The sequence below is a fragment of the Solea senegalensis genome, linkage group LG4 (genome assembly GCF_019176455.1).
Source record: "Solea senegalensis isolate Sse05_10M linkage group LG4, IFAPA_SoseM_1, whole genome shotgun sequence".
NCBI lineage: Eukaryota > Metazoa > Chordata > Actinopteri > Pleuronectiformes > Soleidae > Solea > Solea senegalensis.
In genome coordinates, this window is record NC_058024.1 from 22,965,254 (window position 1) to 22,979,744 (window position 14,491).

At 43.9% G+C, this 14,491-nt stretch overlaps 1 protein-coding gene across 2 annotated transcripts in view; it reads left to right on the forward strand.

Annotated features, from left to right (window-relative positions):
* Window positions 1–6,588, forward strand: part of pax7a (paired box 7a) — a 46,533-nt gene extending 39,945 nt beyond the window's left edge. For both annotated transcript variants that reach the window (XM_044024738.1, XM_044024739.1), the window contains exons 8-9: window positions 1,977–2,226; window positions 3,803–6,588. In XM_044024738.1, the coding sequence (XP_043880673.1) occupies window positions 1,977–2,226; window positions 3,803–3,918 (366 nt within the window). In that variant the 3' untranslated portion in view covers window positions 3,919–6,588. The remainder of the gene's footprint in view (window positions 1–1,976; window positions 2,227–3,802) is intronic.
* Window positions 6,589–14,491: the final 7,903 nt, after the last annotated feature.

Sequence of the window (14,491 nt, forward strand, 5' to 3'; positions counted from 1 at the left end):
ACAAGGTGTCCAGCTGGTCTTATGACCTTTATGTGACAAAGTATCAGTTCAACTGGAAGATCTTCATGGAGACATCAAAGTGGCAAATAAAACTGGCCGGTGAATAAGATAAAAGTATAGGGATGACATTTAGAGGCTCAGATTGTCAGGATGGTTCACTGAAATGGCATTAGGGTTTGTTTTTAGTTTTTTTATAATACAACTGACACACAGGTGACAAAAACATAAATACTCCGGAGAAGTGTGTGCCTTTCTCCCCCCACCCCACCCCCCCTTTGAGCAAAGCCTTGTTCATTAAGACAGGATCCGCTTTTTCTTTTTGGGGGTGAGGATAACTACCGTCATCGCAGATTAAAACACTTGTCAGACACTAAAGAGGCCGATCCATCATAATTTGCTAAAAGAGCAAAACTGCAACATTGTCGACGATAAGAAGAAGCCTTTTTTTTTTTTCTTTTGAAGAACTTTAATGAAGCATGGATGATGATCGAGCAAATTGTTGGCTTCTCTTTTTTCGCGGGGAAGCGATGTAATCAAGCTCCAATTAACCACTGACTAAAATGGACTCCTGGCCTCCAGCGGTCTCTCTCAGGACACTCTCGTTCTCCTCAACTGCCTCAGTGTGTGTACGTCTCCACGGCCCATATGGAGGGGGAGCATCACATGTGTCCGGCATGAAGAGGGGCCATAATTCTCCCTGTTATGGATCCATGTCATATGCTTTGTCCGCAGATGTGGAGGAGATGATAGAATTAACATGTGGAAATGACTAAGCAGCCTGTATGTTTTCTGATGTGCTGTGAGTGCTGCACATTTCCTGGGAGGCCTTAATGTAAAGATATGATTAATTTGCAGAATACGCTTAATTTCTCCCCTCTGTGGGATTCTCCTGGCTTAGTGCGTCGTTCGCGGACCATTTGGCCCCGAACATGCATTGGGTGCATGTGTGCAAACATATGTGTGCATGTGTGCATCACCCCTGTGTAACCACCTCCATGATGGGCTAATTGGTTTAGCAGCCAAAGGGGCCAAAGGGCAGCACAGCATAGCGAAACTCAACATGAACCTGATGTTGAAAGGAAGCCTTCCCTGCAATAAGAGGGGAGCATGTCTGGGACAATTCCCTTTTTACCACCCTCTTACACACACACACACACACACACACACACACAGACATGCCACTTTCCCATTATCAGCTAAAAAAAAAAAACTTGCAGCATGAGAAAACAAAATTCTTCACAGTGTTCTTCGGACTGGAGTAGCACTAGAGGTAATCTTTCCCATTTTAACATAATTTGAAACCGTCTTCTCGCAAATGTCACATGCTATTACAGTAATCTAGAATATTGAATTGGAAGCTTTTATGCACTATGAATAATGTACACACTGTAATGTGCAGGCGAGCCCCAACCTGCAGTATCAGCGGGCCCCTCAGTAATGTTTGTGGAGCCCACTTTGTGTGGGGATCTGAGGGGATCATTTACCAGTTCCAACTCCATTACTATTCATGAGATGGGTAGGCTAGGGGCGAGGGATTATGGACTCCCTTGGTGCTTGTTGTGCTGTAGGCTCAGGCTCAGGCCTCGGGCTCCAGGACAGAGGCTGTCTGGCATGGATGGTGGGTCTATTATCACCCTGGGACTCTTCTGTCCCACAGCACAACACTTACTGGCACTGCCAGCTAATGGAAACAGTCTCTCTTGTTCCCTTTCTCCTTTTTGTGACCTCACCACCCTTCTCATATCCTTTCCTCGGCTCTTGGAGAGAAAATAAAAAAAGATGGGGAAGTTTCTGCCTTTTCCCTATTTCAAAGTTGAAATGGTTTTATTTCTAGCAGGATCTTCACCGTGAAGCGCAAGGATGGCGCTATATTTTCATGGGGGGGATGTACTTTCCCTCAACTCTGTCATTGCTTTGATCCTCAATTTTGCAAATGTATAACATCCTCTGTTCCCCCCATTGCCCCCCTCCCCCAGGTGATGAGTATCCTGAGCAACCCCAGCGCCGTACCCTCCCAGCCACAGCACGACTTTTCCATTTCCCCCCTGCACAGCAGCCTGGAGAGCTCCAACCCCATCTCAGCCAGCTGCAGCCAGCGCTCGGACACCATCAAGAGCGTGGACAGCCTGGCCTCCTCCCAGTCCTACTGCCCCCCGACATACAGTGCCACCAGCTACAGTGTGGACCCTGTCACCGCAGGCTACCAGTACAGCCAGTACGGCCAGAGTGAGTACACCCCGGAATTGAACATATGATTTAGAACATTTCTGAAACTGACATGACCTTTGCAGGGAAGTAAATATTCAGAATTGAAAACAACGTTGTGATTAAATATCGATGAGAATTAAAAGTTATTCTGCCGCTAAGGAATCTAAAATTGATTTTAATTTGGGATGGCAGACGTAGGTTTAAACCACTCAGTGACGGGGAAGAATAGCTCTGGTGCCTGGGTTGAGAAATTCAGAGGTTTTAGAACATAATTCAATAGCTCCAGAACGTGATACTCCATCTTTTCTATTCAACTAAGAGGTTTACCGAGAAACTTAACCATACAACTAAAGACTTCATAACAGAGAACAGATCATTTGCTACTAAAATAAAATCTCATCAAGACAATATCAGTAAATATATGGTTAACATTACCAGTGAGTAAGCTATCAGCAGCATTCATAGATATTACAACACCCCTTATGTGTGAGGGTTGTCATCAAATTAGTGCTGTAGCAGAGTTGTTTACTGTTTTGTTCTGACAATGAGCACTTTTGTCTACTTTTTTGCGTGTTGTGTACGTCAAACGCCAGGCGGTCATTTGTCTCTACCGTCCTTTTTAAAGTTGACCAAATTTAAAATCCCTATGAAGAGAGCCACATGACCTTTGCACCCTGGTTGGTTGAGGCAGACACGTGCTCTTGATAAAGACCCCTCACCCCCCTCCCATCGCACCACCACCACCACCATCCTCTCAGAAAGCTGCCTTAGTCACACCCCACTCCACTTGGATGGGAAAGAGGAGAGGGCCACTTCAAAGAACGACACACCCTCAGGGGCCACAGTGTCCTCTTGTCCACCTCTCCCTTTCCCCCTTTCACTGGTCTCCATCTCACACACACACACACACACACACACTCATACACCCACAGGGCAGGAAAGAGTTTGCTTTATTAGATTAGCATAATTGACTGATGCTGTCACAGCCATTCATAAGAGGTAAAATGAAGCACACATCCCCAGCAGGACGACCAGCATCGGCAACATTTGTTTGTATTTATGTGCAGGTTCTGGTGGTGAGCTGTTGTATTTGTTCCGTGTCGCGGTGCATGGGCCTGCGCGTGAGCGCATGCCAAACGGTCCCATTTGGCATGTGTGCGTGCGTGTGCATTTTGTCAGCAGCGCTAAACTGATGGGAAGCGCGGATGTGAGCTGATGTGGGGTTAATTAAGATGGTGATTGAGCACAGTGGATGAGTAATGAATGGGTGGGGAGGGGAGGGGAGGGAGCTGCTGTCGGAGGACGAAAATGATCGGCCATGTGGAGTGTGGAGGGCATGAAATCAGAGATGCCAAGTGTAATGAAGACTGGCACGTCAAACACACGCGGGGATCCGTGTGAGTGACAGCATGGAGACTCTACCAGGATGCACATGCTCCGTGCCAGCGCTGTGCCAACCTCAGACAAGGGGAAGGGGAATGTTTGGTTTTACTTACCCTATGTGAATTGGGGGAATTTTTTATTTGACTCACCTGTTTCTGATACTACCTGTCTGACATGTCTTTGCTTTTTCTCTCTGTGATTTTCCATGTAGCTGCTGTAGACTACCTAGCCAAGAACGTGAGCTTGTCTACTCAGAGGAGGATGAAGCTCGGAGACCACTCGGCCGTTCTGGGACTCCTGCAAGTGGAGACGGGACAGGCCTACTGAAGCCCTCTGGACACACCCTGGACCTCTCTCTCTCCTCCACCCTCTCTGCCACCGTCCCTCTACGCTCCATCAAGTCTGGAGTCCAACTCGCTCTCTCTCTGCTGCTTGATCTGACATCAGTGCACAGACAAACAGCTTCGCTGTATATCGGAGAATGTGGCAAGCGGGCGTGAGAAAGGATCATCTGGGAGTAAAAATCTAACTTTTCACACCATTGTCAACCACCAGGCGGCTCTTCAACCTCTTCTTCCCGATATTTGGGCACTTCTGCCTGCTCCTTGTACTCTTACCCCCCGCCCAACTCCAGCCCCTGTTTTGCTTTGCTCAGAGGACCAGACAGAACCTCAGATGACCCAAGAAATGTGGGCTGCCTAGGACCAGGTTTCTCCTCGTCCTACGACACATTTTCGAGCCATCAACAACATGTACTTTGACCTTGCTGTTCATAGTAGTTAACAAAGCCAATATCATTTGAGTGACCTATTCTTGTTCCTTTTTTGATATTGTTAAGATTATTGTTGCTGTTATATGATTATGGTTAGTGTGATTTCTGTTGTTCTTTGATTCCATTCGTATCTCTTTTCTCTGTTCGATGTCGGTGTGTGAAACACAGTGGATGAGACAATTTCGAAGCGAGTGTGTTATTGCCGGGTGTGCATGTTTCGGGTGTCAGCACAGACACACACGCGTGCGCGAGAATAGGATGATAGTTTTCCAAGCTGCTGTTCCTCTCTGCCTGTTCCCCGAAGCTCTAATGTTCATGAGCGGTTTGACCTTCCCCCACTTTCATATTCATCTTGACGTTTCCTAAAGAACTTGGCCACACTGTGGGAAGTCTGGCTGGATCAATTCTGTGGGGAACTAAAGCAGCGTTTTGGCGGCCAATAGCTTTCCCCTTCTAACCTCCATCCCATCCTTAGCCATGGTCCGTGGGGAGGGGGGCATTGTTTTGCAAAAAAGGATTGGGGAAATTTTGTTTGGAAATATGGACCTTGCCAAGATGAGCCAACACAAGTCCCCCCTCTACTCCCAAATCCTCAACTGCTAGGGAATACTTTGTGATTTAAACAGTGTAAAGCAGATTAAATCACACCAATATAACGTCAAAGCTAATTCACAGTGACCCTGCTCATTACCAGCCAGGATTCCTGTCTTTATAGGCCAATTAACACATTCTGTAAATGCACCTTCAGTCGGTTTCCATTTCCAGATGAAATAATCATTCCTTCAAAACATTCCTGCGGCTCTATTTGCAAATGTACTTAGCATTCCAGCAATTTTTTTTCTTTTCTTATGAGATTTGAGAACGCGCACACAAGCTGTGTTCCATTCACACGCACTCTGGAAAAACCCATATAATCCAGTCAGTTGTGAAAGGGCACAGGTAACACCACTGATATGCCCACCTCTAATCCCCCCAACTCTGACTCTGACACACTCACAGAAATGTACAAAAACAAGAAGAAGATGAAGAAAAAAATTCAAGAATAGTGAATATGAGACATTTTTGTAGCACTCATAGTTGACCTGACACGATCCAGGACCTGCTGATCACCTTGAGATGCGTGTAGTTTATTTCTTTGTTTGTTTTTTTGTTTCCATCAGTACGTGTGATATTGATGATGTACACAGAATTCTTAACTTTATCTCAAGACAGATTTAGGTCCTTTTAGTCGCGCCTTTTAAAAAGCTGAGAAATGTACAGTAGGTGGAGCAAAAATTGTGTATTGCATTGTTTATAAAGAGTATGTTTTATACTAAAACAGAGCTATGTTGAGTATTAGGTAAGCAAGGGATCTGTGGAAGTAAGTTTTTTTTGATTTTGAGTTTTATCGAGGGCTTGTTTTTCTGTTGTTTTCGTTTTCTTGTATTTAATGGGTTGAATTGGTGTACTGACCAAACGTTTTGTTTGCTTTGGGCCCAGGCAAGAATGAATTTGTATAAATTAGTAAAAGAAAAATAATGTGAAAATTCCATGACAAATGTTACAAGTAAAATTGTTTGAAAGAGGATCAAACTGAGCTCAACGGAGACGGACTCCACTGGACCACAGGACCACTGTATATTTGAATATGTGGCCGGATGAACGTGTTTTTGACTGCCTGATCTTACACAGACTGATTGTGCAGAGACAGATTGAGACTGAACTGTGAACACAACTCCTCTGAACTCCAGCGATGATATGAAGCTGATGGAGTCAGCCTCAACTGCTTTGATTTGTGGACCAATAAAGATTCAGGAGGAGATTTCAAAGTAACGCCATTGCCGCACTGAATAGCAGCAGCGTCCGCTGCTCTGCTTATAGACGCCTCACTCACGTGTATATTTTAAAAAGGAAAACTTTTAGAATTGTCTTTAGTGTATCGATCCCCCCCCCTTTCTAACACTTGCGTCGAATAAACATTTGGATATTTAAAGCGTTCCGCTCCTTATCCCCATTCTGTCTATTTGACACTTAACCCTTTTTTGTTTAGTTTCTTTCTGACATCTGTGCTTTGCTTTACTCCTTCTTCTGTTCCGCATGTGTATATATTATCATGGTATAATTTATTCTGCTGTATGAAGTATTAGACTAGTGGGAAACTTGTATTGGTATTTACTACCTTCAGCCTGTTGGTGTGTTTACTGTAACACTGGCGTAACTGTTATCAATTAAAGGTCCAAAATTTCTGCCATTTGTCTCTTTTTCACTGCGTGTGTGTTGATATTTTCTGCATGTGTTTTTGAGTTGTGTGTATGAAGTAATGTAATGAACTATTTTGATAGTAGAGTAGCCATTTAAATCATGAATCTTAGGGGTAAATTTACGAAAGATCATACATCTCTGCATGCTTCTCTAATGACCGCACATGGGAATTCCCACCCTGCTGAGGTCCTTGAACGCACCCTCGACGTGCCGCTCGGCTGAGATTGAGCATCTGCTGAAAGGTCTCTGTGGTGAGTGCGTCCATGAAGCCGTGAGTTGCAGTGTTTTGCTTGTGTGTTGCACTTTGTTGGTGTTTGGGTTTGTCCATGGGTCTGTTTGATGACCTGGCAGTTGTTTTTTAACATCAATTATGTGGTGTTATGAGTAATTAGTCACTAATGAGTGACATGGAGCTAGCTGCTAACTAGCAATAATCAGAGAAGTTAGCCTAATAGCATAGTTGCCTACGTCATACTTGAACGTAGGACGTAGGGAATAAGGTAGGGTGATGCAGCAGTGGTAGGAGAGTTAAGTTAGGCAGATATCACAATTACCAAAAAAATGACTTAGGCAATTATGCTATTAGGCTAACGTTATGTTGCTGTATTGCTAATCTGCATTGCTAATCCCTGTTGTTAATATGTAGCTGTATTTCTGTTGTTATCTGGATAGCTCAGCGTATTTCTATGTCTAAGTTGTACTTTATATTCTAATCAGTCAGTATTGTGTTGTGATTGTATTGCAGCAACCACACACCCTCACACAAACTTCGATAAACTGCTTGAACTGTATTAAAGGCCTCTTACTAATGTACTAACAGTACAACAGTGTCCTGACCCGACACCCTGTAGTGATTGCTGCCACCTAAGATCCCTATAGTCTGTCACACAGTAATAGTAGTGAGTTTTTTTTGCCGACATTTAAAAGAACGATAGTGGAGAAACAAACAAACAAAACCACAATGAAGATAATTGCGTGAACATGTGATTAATTATACGAGTGCATCACATGCATAGATAAGTGCCTGGCTCATGTTCGTGTGGAGCCAGCAGGAGCCACCGGTGACTGCTCAGTGCCGGTGATGTGATTAGGAAGTGGTGAGAGTTCTGACATCTTGAGGGAGTGTGTTGTGTGCTTCTGTTTGCAGCTGTGGGAAGTCATTCATTTTGCCCTCTGACCAGCAGCGCTCTCCTCTCCCACTGCTGGCTGAGGAATGTTGTCTGCACATCCCTGTGGTATGGCGTGAATGCGGGGGAACTAACATGGTGTGCAACGGAGTCATCCGCTCTGCCGTATATTACACGATATATTACACTGCAGCTCATTCAGCGTTTCCACTCAGCACTGTTGGAGGTATGTCCAACACATCTTAGCTACGTCCATTTAGACCTGACCTGATCTTATACACATTTCTCAACCTGTTGGAGGTTGTGAAAGACCTTTTTTTATATATATATATATTTTTATACCACAAAATAAACACCAACTCTGCTCATTTACAATGAAATTAAACTAACTAATGACATCACTCATCACAAGAATGAACGTCATTAAAGGAATACTTCACCGATTTGCATTTAGCTTTGTATTACTCTGTAATACGCAGTTTCCCCTGAGTCATAAAATATTCATTCCTTTTTTTTGTTACGTGCTCACCAGTGACGCTTGGTCCGAGCCTTGAAACTGCAACGCTAAGTCCACACTTTTTAGACCCCCTCGTAGGGGCACAGGACCTCATTCCCAGGATGTAAACAGTGTCCGCCATCTTTGCTAGCAGTTATGCTAACAGTTTCTCCTGAGTTGAGAAATATCTTCATTCTTTTCTTTGTTACGTGCCCACCAGTGACACTATGTCCTGTTAGCGTATCTGTTAGCAAAGATGGCGCACACTGTTCACATTCTGGGAATGAGGTCCCGTCCCCCTTCGAGTGGGTCTAAAAAATGCGGAATTAGCGTCGCAGTTTCAAGCCTTGGACCAAGTGTCACTGTTAGGCTAAAGAAAAAGAATGAAGATATTTCTCAACTCAGGGGAAACTGTTAGCATAACTGTTAGCAAAGATGGCGGACACTGTTTACATCCTGGGAATGAGGTCCTGTACCCCTACGAGGGGGTCTAAAAAGTGTGGACTTAGCGTTGCAGTTTCAAGGCTCGGACCAAGCGTCACTGGTGAGCACGTAACAAAAAAAAAAGAATGAATATTTTATGACTCAGGGGAAACTACGTAATACAAAGCTGAATGCAAATCAGTGAAGTTTTCCTTTAACATCAAAACTGTAGTATGAGATAAATTCGATGGCAAAGAGGATGCGTCATCGTGAGCTACCTATCATTCATACTTCATAGTTTGTTCTGTGTTTGAGCTCAGCGAGTGTGAATAGCTGCAGAGTGTTTAGTTTTCCCGTTGGATCGACTGATTCCAATCAGGACACAGATTATCCGCTGTGGCGACCCCTAAGGGGAGAAGCCCAACATAATAAAAAAAAAAAAGAGGAAGAAGATCTACAGATTCAAATACATGCAAACTGCTCTGTTATCACGATGTTAATATCATCAAGGCTCAGTTAGATCTGATGCAAACAAAACAAAAAACATCTTCAGTGTCTAATCACATGTTATTTGTATAGAGTGGGATCTGCGTATTATATAAACCATATTGCCTGACAGGACTTTCACTGCCTCATCTTAAAAATGTTTATACCCATTGTTCGGTGACATTTTTCCTGCCAAATGTAATCCCTCGTATCTCCCTCTAAAAAGTTTGGGTTCTGGTTGTCCACATTAGACCTTGGCATGTGCCATGGTTGTCCCCTTTGCTCCAGCTTGTCCCCTTAAGGTGCCCGTCCGGGAGTTCTGTCTCCCTCATGGTTTGCTGTCACTCAGCGTGGACAAGGTGGCAGCTCAGGCGCTGCTGTGTGGGAGAGCTTTATGACACTTGCCTCATCTCCTTCTTTGATCCCCTAATTGATTGACTACAGGAGCAGAGGATAAACAGAACCCACAAGAGCCGATTCCACTCGCCTCTCTGGAGTGGTTTAGATAAAGTGCAGAGGCCCAAGCCTCTCCATTCTTCCTCTCCTCCCGCTACAGTATATGGACATGCGGCCATTGAAGGTGGCTCCATGCCATGGTAGCTTAGCTCTGGGCTGTGTCCTCAGGTCTGTGGCTCGCATACTGTCCCGTTGCATAAATGGAGTGGCGGTAATAGGTTTGTTTAGATCACAGGGATGGAAATGAAACTCCTGAGCCTCGCTGGAGAGACCAGGAGGCCCTATCGCTCAGGAAGCAGGGATAAAGAAGTCACAACCTTAGCCTGGTCATACTCACTTTCAATATGAGCCATGGAATAGAGGCTCTGATTTAGATCTAACTTAGGGCCGAGCTTCCCAACCTGACCATGCAGTGATAAATAACCTGCTGCTGAAGAGCAAAAAAAAAAAACCACGAAGAAAAGAAGATGGACCACAAACGGCCACTATGGGCCTTCAGTGAAGAAAATAGACAAACTTTTACCCCCGTTTTAAAACAAAAATATGTTTGATTTATACCAGATATGATAATGATATTCAAATTTTCACAAATCTGTCTTCGGAGAGTGAGTTCGCAGCCGTGTGCAGGTATGCTAAGAAATGATTAAGAGATGTTCAGAGGGTCTTGGTTTTATTCTTTGAGATTATGTGTCACAAGGAGTAAAAAAGCTCCCAGCTGTCGCCATGAAGGCACTTACAGTATAATAATCCCCCCCAAATCCTGTAATTATGCCAGCATACGCCGTGTACCTGAGCCTCAGCTTTGTGCTTGTCACCTTAAGGGTCCGACTGACACAGACGCACAGCTTGGTGTGCATATATCTTCCCTCTGAATGCGTGTTTTGCATAGGGAGGAAAATCTTATTTTCAGAACATTTTAGGCATTTTGAATTTCATGGTCAGGCCTCTCAGGTATTAGACAATCTGTCACATGAGTAAAAAAGTAGAAGCTCAAACAGAGTATTGTCGTATTTTAAAGTCATGAGATTTACCCCAATTTGTTTTTACCTATATTTTGCACGTGATTGGTTTAAATTGAGTTTATAAGAAATTGACTGATTTATTTGTTGAGTACTGCAAATGCACATCACGCACACACACAGAGTCACACACCGACGCGTCGGTGCGGTTTTTAAATAACAAAAGGGGGGGAGGAAAAGTGCAAGTTAAGTTGTTAATCTAAGAAATCTGAGTGAGATAAAAATCGCTGTGAAGCCAAAGCTTAATTTACATTTAAAAATCTGAGCGGTGCTCTCAAACTAATTAATATTAATAACAAAAATGGAAATGAGTGCAGTGGCGGCCCTAAGTGAAGAACAAGCTGGGTGCATTCAGTCAGGAGATTCATATAAAAGCCCTTTCTCAGGAGAAGTGGGCTTTAAACAGGCGTGACGGCAGGGCATAGACTGCCATACACAGAGACAATTTTTCTAGATAATAGCCTATCACGCAGGATACAATTTAAATTAAAAAATGCAATTTTCACCTTGAAATGAACAAATGATTACAATTTCTATACAAATTAAGGCATCCAGGCTGTGCCTCAGTACTGTGCCAAGGCCATGAAACCTGACATAATTACCATGAAATACATTTTCAAATATTTGTATTTTGTCCATCACTTTAAAACATGCCACTCTGCCTTCTGTGGGTTTGTGATCTCACCTTCTGGGGGGAAATACATTAAAAAAAAAGTGAGAAAAAATCATCAGAGATGAAAAGCTCTTCAACAGGAGAGATAAAAAAAAACAGCCTCCCATACACCCGGCAAATCAGCGCAGCTCGGCACAGCGGCCCCCAGAGCTATCTCTAAAAGCCAAATTACTGCTCCTTATCTAAGGCATCATATCTACTAGTTATCTGCTCCTGAGATAGGCTTCTCACCCTCTCTCTCTTGTGCCTTGTGCTCAGGAATCGCCAGAAATGCTATTTATTTGTGATTACAGACGCCCTTTGAATAAAAGATGTTTGTGTTTGAGATCCAAAGTTTCGGCAGATTCTGAACTCCACAGATTCTTCAGAGGAGAGCACTGAAGGCAGAACACCTTATTTGGGCAGGGTTGCTAGGGGTGGTCTACTGCAGAGGGAGAGAGGGATGAAAGTGTAGCCGATGGGAAATATGAGACAAGACCTCAAACTTTTCCTTGCTCTTCATATCACATATGCTTTCGGAGGGGGGATTCATACTGAGATGAGGTGTCGAATTGACTTTAAATGCAGAACCTTATGTTTGCAACACACAGAGGTAGGAAGTTTTGGCATGTATTCTGTGGAAAGCCGCCAAAAGCTGCAAAGTTTGAAGTTTTTTTGGAATATCTCTGCTCGGAAAATATAAAGTGCAAGCGACCGAGGAGGAAAAAACATGAAAGTGAGCAAGTAAAAACAACGATTCTTGCAAATAAATGGAGATTAAAAGTGTGAACGACTGCAGGTGAAGTGCGGGGTAAGCGTGAGTGGGAGTGTTTTAGGAGGAAAACATGGTAGAAAATAAACAAAGTGGGGTCCAAATGTCGAACATTTGACTCAAATTGTCATTATAATATTCAAACTGAATGACTTTTAGGCTCTTTTTCAGTACATGAAGGTTAAAGAACATCCTCACTTCATTTTCCCGTCACGCTGTCATCATGTTTATTCACACATTTTTCCCAGAACTGAAACAACACAGAATAAAGTTGATTACTCATGTCAGATTCTTTTTTTTTTTTAGTAATGCCTCTGTTTTGGACATACATATCATGTATATGATTCTTTCCCCCTTTTCATTTCTTACCTTTCCTCCCTTTCCCTCCATCTGTTGAAGTCCCTCAGCCAAAGAGGCGCACATCAGATTTCAATAGTTGACCTCTTAATGCTGAGGTCAGTTCTGCACCGGCAGCGATTTCACACTCAAGATGAAAGGGAAATGAACACTGAGGATGCGAGGGGTGACATGGGGGCCCTGACCACACCAGCTATTGCCACTCTTACCGCTCCACTGCACCGAGGCTCAGATGTGACAGGAGCCGAGGAGGAGGCGGCGCCAAGTTTGAAGTTTGCCACCTGTATATTAATGGTTAAAGTCACTGAACCTAAAACAGACACACGCTGATTGATTTTCGCTTACTCGGCGGCACTATTGATTTCCCGCGCGACACAAGAAACAGAGAAACGTACAGAAGCCGCCATCTGTCGACGTGTGTGGAGAGCTGACCTCCCGTACAAAAGGCCCCCGCAATCGTTTTCCTTTCCCGCCGGTGAGCCGTGGAGCCGTCTTAAGAGTGTCCTGATGCTCGGTGTCACACTCCCCGGGCCTGCCTGCTCACTTACATGGGCTCATTATTGGTGCATTTCTCAGAGGCCATTATTGAATGAACACTGAGACAAGACTAGCAGTGAATGGACAGTTTGGTTACACCGCCGTGAGGCTTGAGCTCCTCGGAGTAATGTACCGCTTAAGTACCTGTCAGCTTTATAAAGGAGGGAGTAGACTGTGTAAATGTGTGTGTAAATAGAGTGTCAGATCAGGACCCCAGGGAGCAGAGGTAGGCAGTGTGTGTGTGTGTGTGTGTGCTTTTTTTGCTCCCTGACACATATGTGTGTGCATGTGAGTGTCACAATAATGATCATTTAACCCTCCTCAGCATTCCCCAGGGCTCCATGTTCCCCTCTTTCGACTTGATATTGCTGCAGCCCTCCAACACCCCCGCCTCTCTCCCTCTCCCTCTCTCCCTCTGTCTGCTCCTCACGGCTGGGCACAGTTGGGGAGCGGCTCCTTATTCATTCATGAGAGAAGCACCGGATAAATAAAAAGGTTCATTACTGTGCTAAAGTGTTACTAATGACATGTACCTGCCACTGAGCACCTCCAAAAATCTAATGTGACACACTAGAATGGAAAATCTATTCTGCCGCACCGAGGGCCTCCAATGGCGCTCGTGCACACTCTATGGAAATTTTCTCCCCGCTTGCCCTCCAATTGTGTCCCTCTAAAACCAATATTTACAATCCCATAGCCATTATGTCCTACTACGCCCTCTGCGCCTGCTGTTGCGACCTCCATATTAGCTGAAAATTGGACTTTGCAAACTTAGCAGGGGAGAAGAGTCTCTTCTTATAGATGAGAGGGGGAAGCGCTGGGGGAACTCAGCGTGAGGCTCATGGTGCCTCTCAACTCCCCGCTGCCCCCAAAACCTTAAACTAGCAACACCCGACAAATGACAAACACATTTTTGAAGTGCTCATTCCAGGCGGAGTCAAATGTCTGACATATTTAGATGTTAATAAAAATGCTAATGTGCTAATGAAATGCTGTAATCAGCGGAAATAGCTGAAAAGAAGGGAGGCGATTTCAACATCACTTTGTCAAAAAAAATGTTTTTATCATGTAAAATGTACTGTATGTTAAATGTAACAACATAACATTCCATTTCATATATGAATATATTTTTTTGTGCTTTCTTTAGCGTCTCTCGGAAAAGAAAGAGTCATGTTATTCCTTCGCTGCTGCTTTTTTCCTCCTATCTACAAAAAGACTTGTTGCATCTTTGGGAGCTCGGTGTTTAATTGAATCACAGCTTCCATCAGTGTCTCAGCAGAGTCTTAAATGACTGTTTGCTCTACATGTCTGCCCATTTCCACTGATTAATTCATATGAAGCCAAACGAAATGTTCTGCCTTGTTTGTCATGTTGTATCCCAGCTCCGCAGTCTTTCCCCCCCCGTATCAGAAGGACTTGCAGTAACAACCTGGTAATACAAAGAGGAGGATTCATATAAATAATAATAATACATTTAGTGTATATATATATATATCTCACTGTTAAATCGCATTAAAATGAAATACATTTGTGGGTTTACAGAGGCAGCGTGAACACACAGC